Genomic DNA, 25,152 nt, shown 5'->3' on the forward strand with positions numbered 1-25,152 from the left:
TCCTACAAACTCGAGGCCGTCCTCTGTCACTCCCAACACATTTTTACAGGAACAGCCTGTTCCAGCAGCACAGCATCGGCTGGTCCCTGAGGGAGCATCACTGCAACACAGTAATGTTTTCAAACGCCCGGTCACATGCATTAACATAAATTATCATGTGTCTTTATTATTCCAAACACTGATGGATTTTTCAGGTGGTCGGGAAGAAGTGATCAGAGAGCTGTCGGCCCTCCGGAGGCTTCTGAAGACAGAGCAGAAAAAACTGGAGGTCCAGATGGGTCAGACGTCCATCCAAAGCAGGTACTCTATTATGAAGTGATGTGTAACCATAATGTAATCCCCCAAGAGAAGAGCTCAAAGAACTATGATTTGAATGTAGCTTTTTATCTCCTCACATGAAGAAGACAACCCACCGCTGATGCCTCTGAGGGTGCGAGGAGAGCAGGTGCTGTTGCACAAGTCGATAAAAAAAATCACAAAGGACTCAAACCAGCTGAATTACAGAGATACTGATGCACACTGATGGTTAAATAAAAATATTTTCAAGTTTTAAGTCACTTGTGTTTGCTAATCCAGCTGTTGAATGGATTAGATTCTCCCTGATCCCACTGAGACTCTTAATTTCAAGAGTTTGTGGTGAAAGTTTAGCGGCGTCCTACAGGTTGGCTGTCCAAAAACGAGTGAAATTTAAGCGGCTGAGGAAATGGCTTTGGGTCGGTTCCCAGACTGAAGTATTGCTCAAATACTCAAGAGCTACAAACTGTAAAACAAGCAGAATTGGATTCTGTTCATGTTGAATCGACAACACATCTTTCACAAAAAGAGAAAAAAACGATCAGAAACAAATCTTTTTTTTTTTTTAGGATGCAGTGATAACAATAGAAGTGGGTAAACAGAGAACAAGGCTGGAGATTAAAAAGTTTCCTACTGTATAATATAAATATTTCTATTTTAGATGTAGCTTTTTTGACTAAAAATAACAGGTCAGGTACCATAGAAGAGAAGATTTCTCTGATTTTCCGTTTGTGTTTTATTTTGAAAATCATTTATGAAATTTCATACTTTTTTCTAAATATTTAAAGGGTTGAAACTTGTAACTTACAGCTTTTTGGATGCCAGCCCATTATAGCTATTTGTCTGAGAGCCAGGTTAGCTGTTAGCAGCACTTCTGTCTCCGCTGCAGCTGCTGGGAGAGTGCTCTGCTGTGCCAACAGCACAGAGGCATGCTTTTGGGTCAAACGCATTACGTGGATTGGAAATTTGTCTCTTTTATAAGCCTTTTAACTTTACAGATAATTTTCGTATTTTTACTGCTGTTTTAATTAACTTTTTTAAGTTTTTAATCTTTGCAATGTAATAAAATGACTCTTTTTTGGGATTCTGCCAGATGTTAACAGCAGTGAAGGGCAGAAGTAAGAGCAGCGCTTGCCTCAGATTCATGAAAACACACATTTTTGAAGTACAACCCTGATAAGAGAAAAAAAGAACACACTACAGTGTCAATCAAAATGCTTTGATCTCACCGATCAGTCATTTTTGATAAAGTAATGAAGGGGTTCATGGGGGGATCCATCAAACCATCAGACACTTATGTCACTTCAAAGCTCCAAACCATCTTCACAGCACAAGACTAAAGTCATCACAGATGAATGATCTGCATGGAAATTTGGCAACTTTATTATCTATTAAAGCTTCTAAAGAAAACATTTTAATAATATATATTAAAAAAAGAAATCAAAGGATAATTCAAGTCTCTTTAGTACTGCTGCTGGTGGAGTGGATGTTTTGTCTTGGCTCTCATCCTGGGGAGGAGCGTTTCCACGGAGATTGTTGCCACAGAGCCCTGGCTGAACAACACTGCAGAACTACTGAGGATGACAAACCACACCTTCAAGCTAGTTTCTGCGACACGGATTAGTGAGAGTAATCACCGTTTCTGACTACTTAAGATTAAATCTTTTAATGGATAGAATGTTACAAATGTAATACACTGGAAGAAATTGATATTTGATCATTTGCCCACTTAAAGAGAAATGGAAAATTACAATAAAAAAACTAAAAATAATTTATAAATTTATTTGCATTTCATTGAGGAAAATAAGTTGCCTTATTATCAAGCACAGAGGTCAGATGTTTCTTGTAGTTGATGAGCAGGTTTTTTTTTTTTCAAAGTACTTTATTAATCCCGAAGGAACTTGAAAATTCAAGAATTTCTCCAAACACACAAACTACACTAAAAGTAAGAAGATGTCAAAAAAGATACTATAAATAAGAATTCCACCTGCATGCTTGACAGTGGTGATGGTGTTCTTTGAGTCATAAGTAGCATTTCTCTTCTTCCAAACATGACGGTTCGAGTTGTCGCCAAAGAGCTCCATTTTGGTCTCATATGACCACTCTCTAAATCATGAAAATGTTCATTGGAAAACTTCAGGTGGTCCTGTACGTGCGTCATCTCAATCAGGTGTAGTTTATGAGCACTGGAAGATGTTAAACCTTTGTGGTATGAAGTATTGTGGTGTGAGATCATCAACTAACTCCTGACGTGTTACTTGTTCTAGGCCGATTTCTCACTGTTCTTTTTATCATGGAAACCCCGTCATGTTTGGAGCCCCAGACCTACCGTAGGTTATGTTGTAATTCTTGTATTTTTACACCGACGATTGTCACCTGAACCTCCAGCTTCCAGTCTTGTGCAGATCCACAATCGTCTCCCTTAAAAAGAAGAGAATTTGGAGTCTGTGTGGACAGGTGTCTTTTCTACAGTTCATTCAAAATCACCAGGTGACAGTTTTGATTGATTAGGGGTATCTAACTGGTCTGTATGAATGGTTACTGAGGGTTCAAATATTCATTTCCCTCAATAAAATCCAAATTAATGTATATAAATTCAGTTTCTTAATCTTCTATCTGTCCCTGTTCAGATGAACCTAGAATTATCTGAATCAGCAAAGGATCAAATACTTATTTCCACTACTGTATATATGCATGTAAGTCACACACAAGGTTAAAATCAAACGTTTAAACTCCACATTTCAAATCAACCAAGTTCAAAAAGTTTATTGACCTAGAACCTGATTAGAATGCCAGATGAAGTATTGTACAGAAAGTTGTACATAATCTGTCGCAACATAGAAAACTTTACATTGCTTTTTCATATACATTTTGTTTTCTACATCCGTGAGCAGGAATGCATCCCATTCATACAGAAAGCACAGCAAACATGTCATTTTCTCTATACATTTCATCTTCCCTGTGATGAAGGAAAAAAAAAAAAGTTAAATATATTATTAACTTTTAATTTTGTACACAAGAGTGAAAACTAAAATGAAAAAAAAAGTGACTCAAAAGCAGCTAGCATCAGTTTACCGTTTTCGTCTTCCAGTTACATCGAGCAGTTAAAAACCTAACATATTAAAAAAAAAAAAAAAAAGGAATAAATTACCCTTCACTTTCTCTGGTTTAATTACAAATCGTACTGCGTAGGAAACAGCTGCAGGAGGTGGTGCAGTCAAATAAATTATCACAAAAGTAAAATCTCCAGTGCATTCAGAAAACAAGATCAAGACGGAGAGAAATAAACCCAAAAAATAAAGGAAATCTAGTGTTGTAGGATTACATTACATAGCCACAGATCCGTACAGCGAGTTTCATCCGAGAGGCTCTCCGTACTAACGTTGCTATCCAAGTGCCAGAAATGTCCCGTTTCGTAGTTGCTGGAATCATTCGGTTTTCACGTTTCACATATACAGTAAGAAGCACGAGTCGGGGGGAATATTTGCTTCTGATCACATCGCAAATATGAGTTTCAAATGTTGATCAGTAGTTTTAATTGAGTGGAAGGCGTCACCACTTCTGTGATGACAGGACTCCTTCGTAGGAGGAGGTGGAGGGAGGTGCTTGTGTGTAATAAGTGGGTTAAGGAGGCGGGTGGATGTTAACACACAGCTGATCAAGATTTCAATCTTTAAGTCAAGTCTTTGACGTAAAAATGCAGACGGCCTCCTGAGGAGGCCACAGCAGGACTTCTTTTTTAATGTTGTTTGTAGTGCAGCATCACTGGGCCTCCTCCCCAGCTTCCTCCCCCACCTCCGTGTCAGTCTCTGGCTCCCGTGAAGGCTGGGGTTCGGGCTCAGGCAGCTGTGCGATGTGGAAAACGACGCCGATCCGCAGGTAGAACTTCCTCAGGACGGCGCGCAGCTCGGGGATCAGGTCGAACTGCATGATCTCGCAGAGGAGCGGGTAGTATCTGGATGCGTGAGCCTTGAACTGCAAAAGAAGACCAGGCTCACGTCTGCCACTCGTGCTCGACAGGAGTCATAGACACAGCAGAAAAAGGCTTCAGAGCGGCTGCTTACCCTCTCATCACTGATCTTTAGCACCTTGGTGAGGAAGAGGAGCAGCAGGTTGGTCCAGGCCTCTCTGTGACTTTCTGAAGTCAGAGCTAAGAAGTAGGCCAGAGCCTCACTGCACACACTGCAAAGAACAGCAACATAAAACAGTCTTATATATCATACATAACCATGTTTATCGTTTATATGTCATTTCTTTGATGTATTGGGCTTTACAGAGTCAAAGTGCAGATGTGACGGTTTAGTCCTGTCATTTCCAACACCAAACCACCTTATGAAAATGAGGGGAGATCCTCTTCAATCAGTCCTGCTCATTAAGTGGCAGCTATAGTCATTTATGTAAACACTGTGATTTAAAACAAACTGATGCAGCCTTTGATCCTGAACCCTTTCCAGAGCTCAAAATAATTAATCTGATCACACATCCTCCCCATCAGCAATCCTCTCACTGTCGACAAACAGGTGAGGTTTTGTCCTAATGTCACACAGACAAAGACGAGTGGCTAGGAGGCTGCTTGAATTAGAGCTGACTGAGCAATCAAACCCCAGCTTTCCTTTGGATCTATGATGCTGCGGAGATTGATGGAGATGAAAACAATAGACTGGAAGATCAAAAACAGCCTTTCGATCACAGCTTCACACCCCCACACACTGATGCAATAGTCCTTCAATCAGGATAAATATCAGGATTTTTATGGGTGCTTTTTTTGCAACGTACAAGTGACTAATAAAATATTCAAACCAATGCTTTTCAGAATAAACCACAACAATAATCCCACGCTTAGAGTTCCTTACTTGAGCAGTCGCCTCTGGACCTCCTCCCAGGCGTCCTGCCGGCTCTCGTCGGTGTACATGCGAAACAGGATGCGCATGCCGCACGCCAGACTGCTGGTCTCCTGCTTCAGCAGGTTGGGCTTAGACTTTCCTTTGAAACCTAGAATGCGGACAGTTGGAGGAGTTTTAAAAGAAGGTTTCTGTCTGCACTAAATCCCTTTTGTTGGTCATCCTACCTGCTTTCCACAGCAGGGTTCGCTGCTCGTTGTTGGAGTTGAACGCCTTAGCAAAGCGGTGAGACTCCAGCAGGCAGTCCAGCAGCTTGAAGAGCTGCTGTGAGGTCAGGTATCGATACATGCCCTGATCCTGCGTCTCCACCGACACGTCTGCTTCACAAACGGCATCCCGCTTTGAGACATTAAAAAAAAGAAAAGAATTTGAACCGTTTAACATCCCGAGTGGACAGTCACCTTCTCTCTGAATTACAGCCGCTTGTACCTGAGCAGCTGCAAAGTTCTCGGCATCTTCCTTCTTACTGGTCGCCGGGAAAAACACAATGTTATCGATGGTCTGGATCAGCTCCAACTGCACCACACATTTAATCAGCAAAGCTGAGAACAAACGCTGCTCCTGGATCTCTGTGGGACAGGCAGGGAAGCAATCAATAGGAAAAAAAAAATTCAATGTATTGTGACTTATCTATTGGCTTCAGGGCACTGGATTCTGGAATTGTAGATTTGTAAACTCTAACAAAATGCCCGATGTAAAAGTGCACTAGGTTGTGTGGTAGTCCTCGTTTGACTTACTGGTTGGGGGCCGACCCCGAGAGCTGTCCTCAAACACGGCCGGCGCCGTAGCGTGCTGATTCTGTCGACGGTTCTCTGCGGTAACTCTGTCGGCGCTGCTGATGGAGTGCTGATCATCGGAGCGGGACTGGATGTCCAAAGACTTCTGGGAAATGGAGTCCTAGAAAAAAACAGTAGAGAATGTTCCAACTATACAAATAAACAAACAAATGTAATAAACAACAATTAAGTTATTCCCACCAGTTGTTTGTCAGACAGGCCGTGTGTTGCGTAGTGTTCTCCTTCCGCTCCGACTGGTCGCCATGTCAACAGCCTGAAAAATGGAAGACGTGAAACACTCTTAATTTTGTGGCTTTAACCCTCTGGAACCGACAGACGCCTTACTGTGCAGCTGTGAGATCAAAACTACATCTAAAATAAACTTAAATTCATCTGAATATTTTGTGAATGGAATTTTATTAAACAAAAGAGAGAATATGACAATTATTTGTATTTTTTTTACAAAAGTGATTTTTTATTTTAATAAATAAGGTGGAAGATGAATGTCGATCTGATGTCTGCAACGCGGAGCAGGGGACCCGCTGTGGGGGGCGGAGCAAAATGGAGCTGTCTGCTATTAGAAATCCAACAATGAGTGACAAGGAACCGATCATTGTTTTAGTTTGGGATGGGGACATTAATTTTTCTACAAACGAGCCTCGGTATTGTCTAAAAATTGCCGTGAAAGTCATCTATCAACAGAAACTGTTTATATTTGTGACCCAAAAAAAATCTCTGAATTTCGTCTGGAATTTTTTTTTTTTGTATTTTAATTCTAAAGCACATTAGTTGTTTCTTACTAAATTTGTTCTTGTTGTTTTTATGAAATTACAGCCAAAACTTTCATTTTATGTTGTAAAAACAGTTTCTTAAACATTTCTGGGGTTTCCACAGCAAAATGAATCAGTTTTCCAGACAGAATTTTCTGTTTTTGCATGATTTTATGTCTAGTGTGTAAATTCAACACAAAAAATTTACAAAATAAACATAGTGCGACATAGGTGAGGTTGTGCCAATTCAAATGATACCAAATAAGCAAGCATGCAGTCTTTCTAATTGAAAATACAGAGGTAAATCCAAAAGTAGACAAAAAATGAGTTTTAGGTTCCAGAGGGTTAAACAGGAAGTAGTTTTATTTTGTAAGAGAAGCAACTTACATATGTGGAATTGTGGTCTTGAAGATGTCCAGCATGCAGTTACATGTCTTGTCCCAGGTCTCTGCGGAGAACTTCTCTCCGTTCAGAATGACCACGTTCTCCAAACAGTTGGTGCCAGAGCGGGCAAGCTGCTCATTGTCTAAAATCCAGGGGGGAGGAGTCACACCAATGAAAAACAATAAAGAAGGAAAGCCTGAGAACCTCCTCAGATGCACTCACCTTGCTGCACACACCAGTAGAGCTGAGCCAGGATGTCATCCAAGAGGAGGTTGTTGAGGGACTCAAAGTACTGAGTGAAGACGTCGCAGATGGCGTAAAGTGCGTGATTGCATGTTGTGGTCATCCACTCGGCTTTCTGGAGGGGATTAAAAAAGGGTTTTCACCAGAAAACAAACAAACAGACGCTGAAACGGTGAAAGGACGCACCTCGGTCTGCTGCTCGGGCAGCTTCATGTTGTCAAAGATCCTGAAGACGATCCGGAAAAGATCCTGCCACCAGTGTTTCTCAAAGGTGTGTCCATAAGTCTTCATCACTTCAAACATCACTGTGAGGCCCCTGGAGAAAACCGTTCACACCCTTCACTCAAGAAAACTCAATGAACACATTATGGAATTTCAAACCACTTTTTCACATAGTTGAATGAAAAAGCAGGTATTGTCTGATTTACCTGGTCCTGACATCCAGCTTACACCTGTTGATGATGCAGGAGAGCTCAAAGAGTATCGGGAACCATCCGCGTACCCACACACGGTCCTCCGGCGCTACATTCATGTCATCACTGGTGTAATCCTTAAAGGCCTGCAGAGAAATGACGGTTATGCACATTCGTATGATCATTACATGGTTTCAAATATTCAGCGAGAACAACCTGTGGCCTCTCAGAGACGTATTTGGCGCAGTGACGGATGAGCCGGATGGCCTCCATGCTGGTGTCCGGGAAGGAGGCATTGCAGGCGAACTCCGACAGACACTTGACGGCGTCCTGGAAGGAGTCGATTGTAGCAGCAAAGTGCTTCTCAAATACATTCGCTGGCACAGGACGAGAAATAGAATCAGACATGGAGATTTGACCGATTATTGGCACTCGGAAACATTGGCGCTGCACTCACTGACGATGTGGCCCGTAGTTTGGAAGGCCAGCTCCACGATGCTCTCATCCTGGTCGGATGCAGCCAGGTGGAAGACAGAAAAGATGTTCTTCCAGCCGGAGCGGATGTTGGCCGCCTGCGAGTTAACCATCTGTGCTATGCAGCGCACCACCATGTCTCTGATGGTGGGAGACCTACACGGGAGTGAGATGGAGTAGAGAAACAAACCACGAGAATCAACAGAACATCACCAACTCCTGTTTCATGCATTTGGAATGGAAATCTGTTTGATTTTCTTTTATTCTTTCCAACAATTAAGGAATTTTTATGTGATTTCACACAGAGAGACTGGTCCCGCTTTACAATAGGCTTTTTCCAAACATGCTCATGAGGTGCTCAGATGCTTCAGATGTGCTCTTTGCCCACCTGTTCTTCTTCATGATGTGCTCGAACGGCCTCAGAAAGTCCTTCTGGAATCTGAAGTTGGCCAGCTCCCCCTTCTCCAGGAACTTCATGGACAGCTGTCTGAGGGAATCCACCGCAAAAATGGCTACATCTTCATTGGGATTACAACCAACCTGAAACGAGACGACCAAACTCGTCACTGGATTTTCAAAAACCAACTGATTTCAGGAGAAAAGTGAAGCTTTGCCACAAGTTAAGATAAAAAAAATGAGCATGTTTAACTTTGGAAATAAAACAGCCTTTGGTTTAGTACATTCATCTTAATCTTTAAAAAGTTTTCAAGAAAAAATCTGATCTGAGACAAATTATTCATACTTCATACAATATTTTAAGGAAAACACTTTTAATAAAAAGTCATACACACGCACATAAATAAAATACACATATATATATATGTATATTAAGGTTAATACATTTTATGCTGATGTAGAAAACCAGACTAAAAAGAAAATTATAGTTTTTACAGATTTTTGAAGATACTCCACAAATGCTTTCAATCTGACACATTGAACCAAAGCAAATCATATTTATAATGCATTTTGCAGAGCTTTGCAAAAGGGTTCAAAATCATGACCAAATTCCTGAATCGATTTGATTCAAGTTCATGATTGATTTACAACCAGTTAAATGTTTCCTTCTTAAAAAAATGATAATAAAAGAACATTTCACACATAAATTAGGAATCAAAGATCAATTTTTTTTGCCAAAAATGTGGTTTTATGAATTTATTTTGCATATTGTAAGTTAAGATCAATTTAGATAAGTTTCTTAAACTTTGTCTCCCTTAACTTTTGTCTTCTACAAACATAATGACAATGTATCAGTGCAGATAAAGGCTGCATTTAGCCCATTTTCCTCATTTGAATTTATTTTTAATTTTAAACAGGATCAAGATAAATTTGCATTTAGAACTCTTTTTTGAGGAAAAAAAACTTTTTAAAACCACATCCAGGCATTTTACCTTCTAAATTAATCAAGACTTAAATACTTCAGTGTTCCCTCATTTTATTACGGTTCACCTTTTGCAGTTTCACTGTTTTGTGGATTTTTTTTGAACAATTTTTACCTTTTTTCCCCTCAAAGTGCATTGTGTTCTGTCCCCTGATTGGCTGTGCACTAATGTCAATCAATTTTCTCAATTGGCCATGTCTCCTGTACAGAATACGTTCAGTTTGCCAAAATTAAATTAATCTTCTATCACCAGCATATCTTTGTTTTGATTCTATTATTATATTGGACTTATTTTACTAAGAAAATTTGAACTTTAAAAGTTTGAAGAAGAGATACAAGTGTAAAAATGTTCATGTCTGTCTGAGAAAGTGTAGAAAGGGGTTTTACAGCTTTAAACATTTAGTACTTTGCAGCTTTTGTCTATCATATGTTTAAAATGCAACTCCAACAAACACTGTATGCAATTGTGTTATGCCTTATTGAGTAACTACAGTAAAATTGAGCCATTATTAAAATTGATGCAAAAACTACTTTAGGTTGACACACATTTGTCATCCAAAACAGTCTATCCACTCACCTTGTTGAAGTGGTCTCCAATGACCTCCCAGATCCTGGACCACTGCAGCCTGATGCGGCCCATGTTGTAGTAGGAGATCTCTACTATTTTCTGCAGGCTGAACATCCGTGGGTGTGTGGGCGAGGCCAGCTCATCCATGGACACGGCACACAGCCAGCGCACAAAATCCACTGAAGAGCAGACGAGAGGTGAAAGGTTTAGAGCGAGAACCCAAAACAGGAAGAAGAGTAAAAGCAGCTAATCTCACCTATTGCGTTACCGTCCAGTCTGGTAGAACCCGTGAATATCCTGAAGCAGAAAAACACAAAGGTCACGACAAAGTTTTGGAGAGTGGATGCTCTGCAGGGAAAACCGTCACCTGTCCACAGCGACCACCACGCTTTGAGAGCTGGTCTCCCCGATGGACTCCTGAATGCTCGCGATCTGCTTCCGGTCCACCGTCCCGCCAACTACAAAGAGATTCAGAGGTTCTGAAACTGAACCATCCTGAGTGATGCCTTCGAGTGGCGCTCCTGACCTAGACCCAGGTACTCGTCGCTGCTCTGCTCCTTCATGCTCGCGATGAAGCCGTCTCTGCCCCGCACCGTCCCTGAGATGTAGCGGGCCTTCACCCCCGTACCAATCAGCTGAGCCAGCTCCAACTGACTGATGCACTTCATGATCTGAAAAGACAACAGTTTGATAAAACTGTAACAAATACAGATGGAGAAAAACAAAATCATGTAGGAATCGGTGTCCTTCAACAGAATGTAAAAAAATAATCCAGGAAATGACAATAAAACATTTTAAAATAATTTATTTGTGCAGAAAATAAGTACTTAGTCCTACTAACAAACACAAATTTAATCCCTCACAGCTTGATTCTTTACCTTTAAGAAGCTCTTTTATCCTACACTGGTTACCTGTATTAAAGTCAACACCTATCCACACCCTTAAACACTCAAACTATCTACTGTGAGCAGGACCAAAGAAGAGCTGTCGAAGGACACCACGGACAAAGTTGTACACATTGATTTATTTATTTTTTTACATTTTGCCTCTCACAGTTGAAGTTTATCTTTGACCTTTTTAAGTTTGACTACTTCACTGATGAATACGGTTTTACACATTCATTAAAGAATACCAGTCAGGATTGACAGGGAGATAGGAGCAGGGATCAAGGTAAAACTCGAAGGTGAAACTCCGTTTTCATAGAGATGAGGAGCACAAACCTCATGCCAGGAGTTGCCCAGGTAATTGCCGTCAGTGTGAGCCACAGTGATGAGGGTCTTGATGGTGTCGATGTTCTTCTGCTTCATTTCAGCGATGCCAGAGCTGGCAGTGAGCAGAGTGAACCTCGCGAGAGCCTGAACGTAGGCGTCCCTCTCCAACTGTTGACCAAAAAGAAGAGGGTCGGAATACTGACATTTAAAAAAGGAAACTAGAAGAGCGTTATTGAGTAGAACCTGTATGGAGAAGATGCAGGCTATCCGGATGGCACAGCGGATTCCTTCTAGACACAAGGAGGCCACTTCAGTGTCGTCACAGTCTTGAAGACCCACGCTGAATGCAGCCAGGAAGGGCGTCCATGCGAGCTGTGGGAGAAAATGAAAGCTTTTCAGCTGCTGCTTTCAGAAATGCGTGCAGCTAATGATGGGTTTCCATATGTGTCACCTTGAACATGGGCCGGACGTGCTCCAGGTGCGTGGCACTGGTGAAGGGCGCCTGCACGTGGCTGACCGCCTCCATCAGAGCTTTCGCCGTCTTGGCCATCTGCTCCATCTCTACGTTGTAAAGAAGGCGCCTCTGCTTCTCGCTGGCCACACCTGCACAACCATCCACAGAACAGTCCCAAAAAACCCCACAAAGCTTTCATCTGTGAGACAGCCTGTAGAGCGGAACTCACTTTGCTTGTTAGACTTCATGGTGAGCTCTTTTGTCTCCTTCATGGCAATCTTCTTCCCCGCAATCTCGTCGTATATGGCTGACAGATATTCCTCTGGCAGGTCTTTGCTGTCATTGATGCCCCGGTTCATTTTGATGTATTGCTCTTTTGTCATTTTATTCTTCACCTTTTGGAGGAACAAGAGGAGTCAAAAGCTGCGACTGTCATCCCTGTGATTCATGCTGGACGGGCTGTCAGAACACGCGGCTGCGACTCGGTTTGAGGGCTTACCTGTGGACTGTGAAGGTCTGTTGTCAACATAATGATTGAGTAAGCGAGGACGTACGCAGTGTCTGCACTGGCAAAGAGAGTTTGCCTGGAAGCAAAAAAAAAAAAAGGTTTAGTTCTTTGACTTTCAGGGACATGAGAGTCATTGATTTAGGTCTTACCCCTGGTTGCATTCCAGGTATCTTGCTGCAAACTTCTCCATGAGCCGATCTATCTTCTGGGCCTCACCGGGGAGACGAAAGCCCTCCAGAAACAGCCTCAGAGCAGAGACGAAGTCTTTGCCCTGGAAGTCCATTTGATCCACGTAGGCGTACATCACCTCCTTATTGAAGCGGTCATTGTCGCCAAGAAATTCTCCCACTTGAGTCTGAGCAAGAAAAGATGGAAGTCTGAGTTTACACACAAACACAACAGTCCATTCAGGTCCACTAAAAGAATCGTTTTGACCCAAAAAAATATAGTCGTAGGACTTTGATGTTGTCAAAACGATGATTTTAGACAAAAACTGAGCTGATGCTTTTTCTACTGTAAAAGTAGCCAAAACTTCAAGTTTATTTTTAGTTAAAAAAAAAAAGGCAAAAAATTGACTCTTATAAATTAATGAATCTTTATTTCCTTTTAGTTATTGTTTATCATGTTAACTGTGAATAATACTTTGCTTTAAATTTAAGATTTAAAAAAAAATAAAGTTTTTAGTTGTTTTATATAGTGCCGTCTTGCAATTATTATTATTTTTTTGTGCAACTAATTAATCGTGACCTGTAATTAATTCATTGGGTGCATTTGATCTTTTTAAAGAATTAATTGATTTTAATCACAATGATTTTTAAGCTAACAATTGCTGTTAAAAGTCTCATTTTGAGGTAATTAAGTTTGTGATGTTGTGGCACAGTACAATATCAAAATAAAACTATAAAGGTTGCTTTATTAAGTTTTTTTTTTCAATTACAAGACTTCCAACCTTTACTTTGACACCACAGAGGGGTAAAAAAAATAACGTAAAAAATTTAACACAACTAAAGTTCTAATAATTTATTTAATATTTGTATTTTTCAGAAAGGACCATTGTGTGAGCAGGATAAAATGCTCCTCCAGGTGAGCAGAACATGGAAGTAACCAAGTAGTGTGACAAAAAAAAACAAAAAAAAAAACGCAATTTAAATGTCTGTAATTAACTAATTACGATTAATGCGATAATTTGACAGCTCTAGTTTTATAAATGTGATCTCATCTGAGAACCAGCACAATCTAAAAAATGATAAGAATATTTTTTACTTACAAATGATTTAAGAAAAATGTTAGTTGATTTTTTTGTCTGAAAAATATATTTTGTTGCATTAAATCAAATCAAAGAGAGAAAAAAGTGGTTTGTTAGAACAATTTCAGAACATTTGAACAAAACTGGAACTTTTGACCTTAACTTGAACTTCAAGGTCATTACCGAATCAAGCCTTTCTTCTTGATGTAAAAACTGAGCCAGGTCCTCGGGGGTTGTACCCAGCATGCCTTGATCTTGAAGATACTGAATTCCTCTCTTTGGCTTCTTGTTGAAGCTACGGATCAAAGAGGGAAATTTGTTGTTGATGCTACGTTTTGTCGAGGGGATAAAAACTTCATGTCTAGATGAAAGAAGTCTGCTCACAGGTCGATGCCTTGCTCGATGATCTCTTTCTGCTGCTTGAGGACTTCGAACTGCTCAGGGTTGTCGGTTCCTGACATCTGGGTGCTGTAGCTTCCTATTCCGGACGAGGCTGTGGAGTCCAGGGAGTTGATGCTCCCGTAGCGGTTTATGGTCTCTGGAGCCTTCGTCTCTGTGCTCTCCTGCTCCGATGGTTTCTCCTGGCCTAAGGAGCAGAACGTACACAATATTTGACTGTTATTGCTTTAGAAATCCCCTTTGGATCACAATGGAGGTGAAACTCTGCCACACAAACTCAGTGGGGAAGGTGAGGATTGAAAGCTAAGAGAAACTGCAACTCAGATCCAAGGAGACCCGAGGCGCTTTTAAAGATGACTTCTTTAGGGAGGGTAAAAATAAGCCCATTTTATTCCAAAGTCACACATTTTTTCACAAATTCACAGAAAGCAGGTGCAGAGCAGGGGCAACAGGGGACGGCTTTCTAAAGGTGGGTTATCTAGAAAGCTCCAGGCAGTCAGACTGTAGAAGTTGGACGTCGCTGGAGCCGGTTTTGTTAAGCGGACTGAAAGGAGATCAAGGATTCGCAGCTTCGCTGGGGCCGCGCATCAAATTACTAATCGGAAACTCTGTAAAACATTCAGAACAGCCACAGAGTAACGTCAGCCGCTGGTGCACTTCCCGTTCTTCCACGTCCACAGGAGGAGGAAGACGAGGGTGACTGAGGGGGAGGAGATTAACTACCCTATGAGGTTTTTGTTGTTACTGAGCATTTTTACCCTGATACAACACATTGAGAGGGTTCCAAATGTCTTAAGAACGTAGAACAGTCCAAACACACAGGTGGCTACAGTCTATGCTTGTGAAAGGTGACACACATCACACTTCCTGTCATGTGACACACAGGAAACTCAAAAATTTTGAACTGGACTACAAAAATGGAGGAGATTGTTTATTCCAAGGAGAATTTTAGCCAAATAATGTGTAATAAGTGCAAGAAAAAAAAAAGAATTTAAGAGTTTAAATGGATGCAGGAGGACTGGAACCTGTGATGTCTGATCCTATACCTGCTAGTAAATAAGTACATAATCATTTGATTTTCAAAAGGAGGGTGCAGGTTTGAGCACGGGTCGCCGATGAGTGTGACACAAACCTACAAAGGTATCCAACACATTTGTACCTAAAACTAACACGGATTTTAACCACGTGACTGCAGGAAACACTGCACTCTTGTACCATTACCTGCTTTTGCTTTGTATCCATAAAGGGAGGAGAAAAGCAAATGTTGGAAAAAAAAAGTACCAGATTTATATCACACTTTAAAAACAGAACTTGCTCATCTGTGGCGAGTTTTGGCAGAATAGTGTGAGTCAAACAGCGGCCGCTGCCGAGTCGCTCCGACAGCTTCGCCTCGGGATGGCCTGTGGTTGCACCAGTGGCTTATGGGATATCTTTCCAACCGAACCATGATGTTAGCAAAAACCCAGATATCAGGATCAAAGAGAACCCCCAACGTTACAAAAGCGCCAACACCCAGATTATTACAGATTCTGTTTATTCCGGGTTGGAGGAACGAGAGAATGAGGATGTGTGACTCACCAAGGCTGGTTTGGGAATTGGGATTGACGTACTGGTCTTTACTCCACTCCACCATACATTTCAGGATGGACACCAAACATTCAAGGCCCTTCTTTCTCAGAGTCAGCTCCTAAACAAAGACAAATTTATTTCAATCCAAACGAGATGACAAACAGTAAAATTCCCATCCAGGAATAGCTGGAGTATAAATCACCTGCTGAGGTGTAATGCCGAGTTCGTGTCCTCCACGACCCTGAGCTATTTTTGAAAGGTCGTTGACCAGACGTTCAAAGATGTTAGCAGCGTTTAAGTCACAATCGTAGTTCACATAGATATCCACGACACTCTGAGCATCTGAAAGAGACAAACAGGACACACGTGAGTATCTGACATACTGATTGTTGCAGCGAACGATTTTAGTTGTTTGATCAAATCTGTGTGGAAAAACTGGACAAACCTGCACATATTCTAGTGAGGGTTTGGATGACCATCCACTTGTGGTCGTAGGAGCTTGTGGACGTCTCAAGGATGTAGAGGAAAATCTCTTTGAAGAACACCTGAGCGAGGATAAAAAAAAGTCAGAAACCTTGAAAATAAAACATCAAACCGCATAACTAAATCAGGGGTCTGCAACCTTCAACACTAAAAGGGCCATTCGGAAGGATTTCTCACTGACCAAAACCAAACTGGAGCCACAAAGTCTCACCTCACCCTTTAGAAATATAAGGGACTGATTTTTTTAAGATAAATATAAACTAACTGTTATCTTTTTGCATATATAAAACATGAAAAGAGAAAATAAACTTTTTCCCAAAGGATGAAACAGGTAAAAACTTTGAAGAAGTTCTCATTATTTCCTTTCAAAATAAAAGACACTCTTTGTTACATGGAATCTTCTAAATGCAGAAAATGTAGAAGAATAGTGTAATCTTTGCTGTTTATTTTACCGCTTTTGGTGTATCTCAGTCAGAAATTTGTAAATCTAACAAACTAAAATTAAATCAGAGTTAATTAAATGAGTCATACTGTGTTTTTTAGCCTATAAACACACTTAAAATCCTTGAATTTGTTCAAAAATAGAAAATCTGCCTTAATTCTAGTTGTGTTTACTGACCTCCAATTTATATACAGAAAATGTTATTTAGTTTGACTTGTTAATACAGCTTGTTCTTCAACTGTTTATGAACGAGTTGAGTAATGTTTAGGTTTTTCATCTCTGTACTTGCCTTCTACTTTTTAATTACTTTTCAAAATAAAAATCGTTTATTTGTCTGTAACCAGGGAGCCAAATTGGAGGGGTAGAAGAGCCACATGTGGCTCCAGAGCCTGAGGTTGTAGACCCAGAACTAAATGAAAATGGAGATCATGTTTGATAAACAAAATGAACAATGGAACACATTTTTGCCTGCATTTAGCTTCAAATTGACAGAACATTGGAAGTTTGCACAACATGCAAATGTGTAGATTTTCACCAAACAATAAGGAAAAAATATGATTGTTCAATTTTTGCTCTGACATTATCAGCTGTAAAATAGTTCTTCTGTTCCTCCTTCTGTAAAGGAAAGGGAGGTGGGCTTTTAAATATAGCAACTATACTTTTTCATGTCCTTCTTTCATATCTTTTTCACTTTTTTGTGTTGAAGATATCCTGATCTGACAGAAATCCTCCTACTTTGAGGCTGTAAGTACAGAATAAACAAACGAATCACCTCGATTTGCATCTTGAGGTGTGTCTTGAAGTGGGACAGCAGAGTGAGGAAAATGGAGAGCGAGAGCTCGAAGACTTCAGGCACGGAGGAGACGCCGTTCTTGGAGAGCGCCACGCACAGGTACTGCTTGATGGCGTTGATGAACATCTCGTTGGTTTTGAAGATGGGCCCGGCGTTCTGCAGGATGGACAAGAGGAGCTGGAGGGACAAGACCTTCGACCGCAGCTCGTGGGACCTGAGAGGAGAGAGGTTGGATTGGCATAAAACATTCGAAAAAGCTCATATTTATCACACATTTTCACCTTTAATTATTATTTCTAGAACACCTTCAGCTTAGATAACAACTTATGGGTGAAGTGAGCAGTTCCCACAGTGTGGGAGCACATCTCTGAATCAGACGTGAAAATCTTCAGCAGCCTTCAAAGGGCATGCACAGCCTCGGCTCGACTCAACGGTTTTCTGCAGCAGCAGCGGGGCAGAAAAACTGGATTTGAAAAGGATTGTATGTTTAGCTACTTTATATGCCGAGTTTGGCTGCAGCAGCCCACTTCTCTGTCTGCTTTTCCTCTAAAGTAGGATTTAGGTGACACAACAGCGGTTTGTCATTACTTTCTTTACAAAAAGGCTTTGTCGCGCTCTGTGAGTCGAGACACAGAGAGACTCTCGACTCTCTGAAATGACCGTTGTTTCTGAAGAAAAGACTATTACGTTTCACTCCCAGTAACTCACAGAAATGGGGAGATTGAATCAAAAATAAGAACAAACAAAAATGAATCGAGTCTTAAACGGAAACCAGATGTAGAAAATCCAGTTTCACTAAGAGGTTCAGGCATGAGGAGAAGCTGATCGACGGGTCCCATGAGCAAAGAACGGTCAGAGCAAACCTTTAATTAAAGCTAAACGACCTCCTCTGTTTTCTGGGCTTAATTGAGCACAGACATGGTTTAATAAACATATGGAGACGCCTCATTGTCTTCTCTATCGAAACTTTACAGAGGTTCACCATTCAATTGTAGAGATCAGAGATGATTCCAGTAAAGACTAAAAAAAAAAAATCAAGAAAATTTGTCCTGAAGGCCCCACAAAAACAGAAAAATATTAAACTGATTGATGAAAATATAAGAATATATACTTTTTTAAAAGGACAATGAGATTTTAAAGCCTAAGATTGGAATAAAAAAGCTTGAAAATTGTTCATTTAAAAAAAATCTCAAAAAGAAACAAAACAAAAAAATACATCTCAAAAAAGAAATAGCACTATGACATTTAAGTGTAACATTTTGAACAATAACTTTAAAAGGAAACAAACGTGCCTCTTTTGTCAAAAATAAAAAAAAGTCTTTGAAAAGAAACTTATAAAAAAATCTACCTAAAACATGCATAATTCCTAAAATAATATATCTATATTATACTTAAAGAAATTTCAAGAGTGCCTGTTTCTTAAAAAATAAAGCTAAAATAATAAAAATAAAAAACTGTATTTTTTTCAAATATTTTCATTTCTAACTAATATGTACACAAATAAGCAAAAAAAAAACAAACATGTATTTTCTTCTATCAGCATTTACTATTTCAGCTCCCTCAAGCCAAAAGTGCAAAGAAAAAAAAGAATTAAAGAAAAAAAATAAAGAAAAGAAAATTACAAAATAAGAAATATAGAAAACGTTAATAATAAAAGTATGTTTACGAAAAAGAAGGAGAGACTCACTTGGGATCAGGTGGTCCATCAGACAGCGGCTTCATTGACAGCTTGCAGAGCGAGCGGAACACCAGAAATGCATCTTTCTGGAGGATGTGGGAGAATTTGGCGCCCGGCGGTTGACCCGGTGCTGCCCCTGATTCCTGAGGAGAGCAAAGATAAGCAGTCAGAACTGTTCACTCAAATAGCCATCATTTCATATAAAAGAATGTAGTTTTGCTGTATTCTGATCAGAGTATCAGATTATAAGTAAATGGTTATTATGAAAAAAAAATTCTTTTGATATTTAGTATTTTATATCATAAATCCCTGTGTGGATGGCAAAATCACTGCAGTTTTAGGTAAAAGATGATCTCACAATAGATATTAACCTGTTCCAGAAACGTTTTCATTTAGTTTCTTCTTTACAGCAGTCAGTTTGTGTCCACAATCAGAAGCTTTCCAAACAAATCCTGCTGGAGCTCACCTGAGTGTCAGTAGACGAGACGGACAGCCTGTCGTCAGGCAGCGACGGGGTGAAGCTGGCGGAGATGGGCGTGCCGGGGATGCCGTTGGCATGGACGTGTTCGCTGTCGCTCCCCAGCGTGCCCTCGTCGTCCAGGGAGCTCTGGGTCCCCTCTGGCCCCGCGTCAGTCGACTCGGCGGGCTCGCCCTCGCTGTTGGACTTCTTGGCGTCGGAGCAGAGGTTGGCGGGGTCCAGGCAGTGCCCTGAGATGAGGAGCGGAGTTAGAAGGAATAAAATAACATCATAGAAGATCTAAAGTTAGTTTTTTATTTTTTTGCAACTGTGGTACATCAGTCCACTTGACTGTATCTAAAAGGGTTTTTGATGCTATGTAGCAGCACTGAAGTGCATTTCTGTTCAGTTTTTCTGCAGACTTTTATTGTCAAATCATTCCTCAAGGCTCAAAGTGAGTTGTAAAAAAAAAAAAAAACATTTCTTCAAGCTGATAAAGCCTTTTCTGCTACCAGGGAAAGAAAGAAAGAAAGGCTTTTTTAAAGCTTCTGCACACACATAAAAAGGACTTTGACCTACTTTCAGACATCATCTGAGGGGATTTTAGGGGAAACTGACATGGCATGAATTCATACTGTCCAAGACGAGCTTATTTGTTGACTGAAGGCTGAGAGCCCAGTTTGTCGCTCAGAATCCTTTGACAAGCAGACCTGGAAAACGATGAGGTGAGATTTGTGCTGCGGTAAAACACTTCTCACCTCCAGCAACAGTGTTGACTACCTCCTGTAGAATGCTCTGAACTATTTCCTGGGCTTTCTCCTCGTAGTTTGGCATCACCTCCTCCTCCTCCTCTGCTCCTTCAGGCTGCTGGGCTGCTGCACCTAAAACAAAACAAGCTCAGCTTCACCACAAATACGGCCGTTTTTCATCCGTCGTGGAACTCAAAAGCTTAAAAAAGCAACAATTACCCGGCTTGGTGTGTTTAAAGTTTGAAAAGGCAATTATGTTATCGAGTGTGAAAAGAGTCGTGCCGATTTCAAACCGCCTTTAACTTGACTCTAATAGAGGTTTTTATTTTTAAAAACTGGATATTAGAGACACATGAGAAAATATGTTAGAAATTACAAACCGGTGAGTTCACAATCAGCCAGAAAATGACTCTTCAATTGATGTGGGAGTAATTTCACAGAAATTTTGTTCATTCTTATGAGGTTTAAGTGCCGTACTCTGTGCTGCTGCCGTGGCCTGGTCGGCTTCAGTCTGTTCGTTTTCAGTCACGCAGAATTCAGAGCCGTTTTCCGGATCGGGGTTCTCTCCCTGCTCCTCCGGCTCCGTCCGTCTGTCGGACTCCGGCGCCGGCGTGGAAGGGGTGGATGGAGTGGATGGGATGTTGATGCTGGGGGTGGCGGGGCTGACGGGGCCGTTGGCTTCCTGGGTCGGAGCCTTGGCTGGCGGGTGAGCGTGAATCTGGAGCTGGGGGGAGTCGGGCTCGGCCGGCTGGGTGCCCGGGGAGTGCTGCCGGTGCCGCTCTCGTTCCAGCTGTTTGGCTTCCTGTAGCTGCGGTCGGAGCGGAACAAAAAGGGACGAAAATAAATATGAAAAGACAAACGGAGAACAAAAAGGACGGAATGGGAAAAAGTGTTGACACATGACGCACACAACACACAAAGAGAAAGGACGAGTTAAGAACATGTAAACAAACTCATCAGCACTTCACAAGATTGATGGTGTTTGCCTGCTTTCCCCGTGGACACGGCGAGCCCACAGCAGAGCCGCCGCACTTCCAGATGTCAGTAGAACAAAACACATCACACTGTGCGCAGAACTGTTTTTCCTACGGTGTCAGCATACATCAGCCGCGCAAACATATGGAAATGCACATGAATATGCCCCAAAAAAAATACAGCATGCTTATTTAAGCAGGCAAAAAATTTGGGAGTGCAATTCATGCTGGCTGCTGCGAACTCCATCGATTTTAGTCTGCTGGTGCGGCCACGTCTGGGCTAATGTGTCATGGCTGACACGTGCCGCCACCGTTTCTGATGGGCAGAGCGGCGGGAAGCGCTCCTGCGATTTAGCTCGGCAGGTCACGAGATGAAAAGTGGGTCACAAGGAGGCATTGTTGGGACCTTTGGAAAATAATGTTCACTCCAGTGAGCGTTGTGACTGAAAATATTAGAGAAAATGGAGGGAATATTATGAATAGAATTGATTTAAAATCTGCACAGTTTGATGTTTCATACAGAGACGTGCAAGGTCTAAATTATAAACAGTCCATGCCGCATTACTAACCCAGCTGAAATGAAGAAAGTTTTTAAAGAAACAAATCACACATGAATGACTCAAAGTGTTAAAAATGACAGAAAAAGCAGTTTCACTTTTACAAATTGTGATATATGAAGATCTTTTTGTTTCTTAAAGACCCACTCCAATGAAAATGTGTGTTTTTTAACATGTTCTCGTTGAATATGTAAATAAAATGAAACTCAAAATAGCATTTTTGAGTATTTCTTTACTTAAATTGTTCTGAATCAGGAGCAAAAAAGAAAAGTTCATTTGTTACGTAGAAAATATGCTGGGTGGGCCACCAATGGAGAGGGGAAGAGGAGGCGGGGTTGCTCCATGCCAGCGGTCCCACCCACAACATAGATGCAAATTTTGAATGAACTTCTGCCGCTCTGCAGAAACTACAGTGGGGCAAAAAAGTATTTAGTCGGCCATCAATTGTGCAAGTTCTCCCACTTAAAAAGATTAGAGGGGCCTGTAATTTGAGAAAATGAGAAAAATTTGAAAAAAAATCTACAAAATCACATTGTCTGATTTTTAAATACTTTATTTGCAAATTATGGTGGAAAACAAGTATTTAGCCAATAGCAAAAATTCCACTTTGTCATAAACCCTCATGAAACAAGGTTTTTAAAAATTGTTCCTAGTATTTGGGTCCATTCCTCCATGCAGATCTCCTCTAGAGCAGTTATGTTTTGGGGCTGTCGTTGAGCAACACAGACTTTCAAATCACTCTGAAGATCTTCTATGATCTGGAGACTGGCTAGGTCCCTCCAGGACCTAGAAACGCTTTGTATGAAGCCACTCCTCCATTACCCAGTAGTGTGTTCGGGATGGTTGTGATGCTGAAAGATCCAACCATGTTTCATCTCCAATGCCCTTGGTGGTGGAGGTTTTTACTCAAAATCTGTCGGTACATGGCCCCATTCATTCTTTCCGTTACTCGGATCAGTCGCCCTGAGACCTCTCTTGTCCTTTTAAGTGTGAGAACTTGCACACTTGGTGGCTGACTAAATACTTTTTTCCCCACTGTATGTCCTAGAAAACAACAAGTTTTTTTGTTTTGGCTATAAACAGCATAATCACAATGAAAATACCACTGGGAACGCTTAAAATAGATCAAAAGCTGATCGGAGTGGGTCTCCAAAGAAGCATTTTTTACCAAATTTTTAGCGTTTTCTAAACAAAAAACTTGCACATTCTAATAAATCAGATTCCATCTGGAGTTGTTAATGAAAACAAACAGTTGTTCCGTCTGAGTGTGGCCCCATAAATCCAGCAATGGAGCCACTTAAACCTAAGAGGGCAGACAAATGCACCTCAACCGGAGGGGACGGGCGAAGAGGCGCGAGCTCGCTAAGCTCATTATTTAAATGCCACCTCAGTTGGAGAGTGAAGATTGAGTGTGCGCGACACAAGAGCGAGTGCAATCGCACCATGCTGAGCTGCAGCCGGGAGGACGCACCTACACACACAGAAAGCGGATCTAGTTCCCGCGTAGCACCACAGGAGCGGTGGTGACACGTTAATCCCGGGACTTCTTTTCTTTCTTTTTTACTTCAGTCTGACTCTAAAGTGTGAGCGTGAACTAAAATGTTGCGGGAAAAGCGAGATGAATTGTAAGGTCAACAGAAGCGAGCACATGGTGGAGAGAGTGCACAGCAAACGTGCTCCTAAGCGGCGTGGAAGCGAAAGGAACGGATGAGTGCGTGAATGGATGAGGAAAAAAGAAAAAAAAAAAGAAAAGCTCAAAACACAGAGAGACACAGAGAAGAGCTGAAGAATTCTGATCAGGCAATGTGACGGCAGGCCTGCTCGCTTTACCTGGCGGTCACGCTTTCTGGAGGCCAGAGACCAAGATAGCTTGTGATTTGTAAGCTATGTGTCCAAAAGGAAGGGAGGGGGGGCAGGTGAGGAGGGGGGAAAGTGTCATTCAAAAAGAAAAAGATGGCATTAGAGCAAGCTTTCTAGAAGGCAACAATAAAAATGTCCTTCTGGACACAAAGCAAACGAGATTTTTGTTAATGAAGAAATGGAATTGATCACACCGATTCCAAAGCCGTTGTCATTTATACATATTTGTTTTAGCTGTGTGAAGTTTGAACACTAAAGCCCATGTAAGTGTTTTTCCCAGGGAGTGTATAAAAGAAAAAAATCTACACTCTTTTATTCTTGCCGTTTCCATGACAGCGTCTGAGTGTTTGCAAAGGTCAGGACGTACTGCTTGATTCTCCATGCGGGCAAAGATGACGTTGAGCATCTGGGTGAGGGTTGCCTTGGCTGTGGTCTGGTTGATGAGGTTCTTGCTGGCCAGGTAGATGTTGTAACACGTGCGGACGGCTTGCAGCACCGTACCCTCGTGGATTTCTATGTGCTGGGAGGTCACGGCTGTCAACAGTGCCTGAGGGGAGGAGGGACGCAAGAAGATGTGAGGAAACACTTTCCCTGCAATTCAGTTCAAAACCTTAATTTTTGGGTAACAATTTTGCTTTCTGTTCAACATATGATTGGAGTTTTACAAAATCACCAAAAATAGAAACTACGGAAGCCAAAAAGGGCCTGCCCTACTTTTTTTATTTTTATTTTTTTTTGTTTTCCGTCGATCCGGGTTCTGTCAGTTAACCTGTTTTTTGGGGGGGGTTTAGGGAAATAAAGGGATGGGGCTGGTGCATGGGATGGAATTAAGACACCTGAGGAGAGTCGATCCACAAATAAATAAAAAAAATAGACTAAAAAAACAACTTTTGTAGAGTGTTTTCTTCTGCTGCTTTTATTGTTGACCACAAAATAAAGAGACTTAAATTGGGTAAAGAAAGACGCAGCATCTGGGTGGAAGGAAGAGAGGGACAGTACAGAATATTCTTAATTATCTCGTTATCACGAGAAAATAAATTTTGTTTTCTCGTAATAACGAGATAGTGGATCTAATATCACGAGAAAATGATCAATAAAAAAGTAGGGTAGGCCCATTTTCGACTTGTGTAACAAACAAAAAAAAAGATTTTTTGCTAATGAGAAAGTAAAAATACACAAAAAAAAATCAGTTTAATTGGCTTGTACTAAGCATGATAAAACAATAGATACTGAAAACCACATACTTATTTATTTACTTTATAACTTGCACTTAAGAAAAAATATAATGAAAGAAAAATTAGGATCAACATGTTAAAAAAAGTTAGAGCAAAGATGGTTATTCTGCAAAATAGAATGACTGAATAATAGCTGTTTATTTCAAACTAGAAATATATGGGATTTTGGCTTCTTGTTTGGAGCGCCGGGGGGAGGAGTCTCTCAGTCCACATATCATATACAGTCAATCCTTATATAGCGGAACTGGGGGTGATTTCCAATGCAATTTATCAGTTGTTTTGTATCTGACATTGAGATAGAGACACCCTTTGATTGACAGGTGACCCTTTCAAAAT

At 41.0% G+C, this 25,152-nt stretch overlaps 2 protein-coding genes across 3 annotated transcripts in view; one reads left to right on the top strand and one right to left on the bottom strand.

The window, feature by feature from the left end:
* LOC112151184 (centrosome and spindle pole-associated protein 1) overlaps positions 1–553 on the top strand; it is a 5,884-nt gene extending 5,331 nt beyond the window's left edge. Inside the window, exons 19-21 of the mRNA XM_024279913.2 lie at positions 2–110; positions 195–300; positions 402–553. Of these exons, the coding sequence (XP_024135681.2) occupies positions 2–110; positions 195–300; positions 402–513 (327 nt within the window). The 3' untranslated portion in view covers positions 514–553. The remainder of the gene's footprint in view (position 1; positions 111–194; positions 301–401) is intronic.
* A 2,480-nt stretch (positions 554–3,033) lies between these two features.
* The window catches only part of arfgef1 (ADP-ribosylation factor guanine nucleotide-exchange factor 1 (brefeldin A-inhibited)), a 39,570-nt gene continuing 17,451 nt past the window's right edge, over positions 3,034–25,152 (bottom strand). The window contains exons 6-41 of one of the 2 annotated variants that reach the window (XM_036217357.1): positions 23,949–24,128; positions 23,552–23,605; positions 20,668–20,998; positions 20,200–20,322; positions 19,451–19,692; positions 18,994–19,127; positions 17,286–17,520; positions 16,034–16,133; positions 15,791–15,930; positions 15,598–15,706; positions 14,005–14,206; positions 13,804–13,915; positions 12,524–12,729; positions 12,366–12,450; positions 12,096–12,261; positions 11,864–12,015; positions 11,656–11,784; positions 11,422–11,580; positions 10,728–10,872; positions 10,569–10,659; positions 10,458–10,498; positions 10,211–10,380; positions 8,644–8,795; positions 8,239–8,411; positions 7,998–8,158; positions 7,797–7,927; positions 7,555–7,684; positions 7,348–7,483; positions 7,129–7,267; positions 6,173–6,245; positions 5,933–6,092; positions 5,625–5,764; positions 5,363–5,534; positions 5,148–5,286; positions 4,359–4,476; positions 3,034–4,269 (exon numbers count right to left, since the gene is read on the bottom strand). In XM_036217357.1, the coding sequence (XP_036073250.1) occupies positions 4,057–4,269; positions 4,359–4,476; positions 5,148–5,286; positions 5,363–5,534; positions 5,625–5,764; positions 5,933–6,092; positions 6,173–6,245; positions 7,129–7,267; positions 7,348–7,483; positions 7,555–7,684; positions 7,797–7,927; positions 7,998–8,158; positions 8,239–8,411; positions 8,644–8,795; positions 10,211–10,380; positions 10,458–10,498; positions 10,569–10,659; positions 10,728–10,872; positions 11,422–11,580; positions 11,656–11,784; positions 11,864–12,015; positions 12,096–12,261; positions 12,366–12,450; positions 12,524–12,729; positions 13,804–13,915; positions 14,005–14,206; positions 15,598–15,706; positions 15,791–15,930; positions 16,034–16,133; positions 17,286–17,520; positions 18,994–19,127; positions 19,451–19,692; positions 20,200–20,322; positions 20,668–20,998; positions 23,552–23,605; positions 23,949–24,128 (5,343 nt within the window). In that variant the 3' untranslated portion in view covers positions 3,034–4,056. The remainder of the gene's footprint in view (positions 4,270–4,358; positions 4,477–5,147; positions 5,287–5,362; positions 5,535–5,624; positions 5,765–5,932; positions 6,093–6,172; positions 6,246–7,128; positions 7,268–7,347; positions 7,484–7,554; positions 7,685–7,796; positions 7,928–7,997; positions 8,159–8,238; positions 8,412–8,643; positions 8,796–10,210; positions 10,381–10,457; positions 10,499–10,568; positions 10,660–10,727; positions 10,873–11,421; positions 11,581–11,655; positions 11,785–11,863; positions 12,016–12,095; positions 12,262–12,365; positions 12,451–12,523; positions 12,730–13,803; positions 13,916–14,004; positions 14,207–15,597; positions 15,707–15,790; positions 15,931–16,033; positions 16,134–17,285; positions 17,521–18,993; positions 19,128–19,450; positions 19,693–20,199; positions 20,323–20,667; positions 20,999–23,551; positions 23,606–23,948; positions 24,129–25,152) is intronic. The other variant, XM_024279911.2, reaches the window with a different exon arrangement.

This window comes from Oryzias melastigma, linkage group LG20 (genome assembly GCF_002922805.2).
Source record: "Oryzias melastigma strain HK-1 linkage group LG20, ASM292280v2, whole genome shotgun sequence".
Classification (NCBI taxonomy): Eukaryota; Metazoa; Chordata; class Actinopteri; order Beloniformes; family Adrianichthyidae; genus Oryzias; species Oryzias melastigma.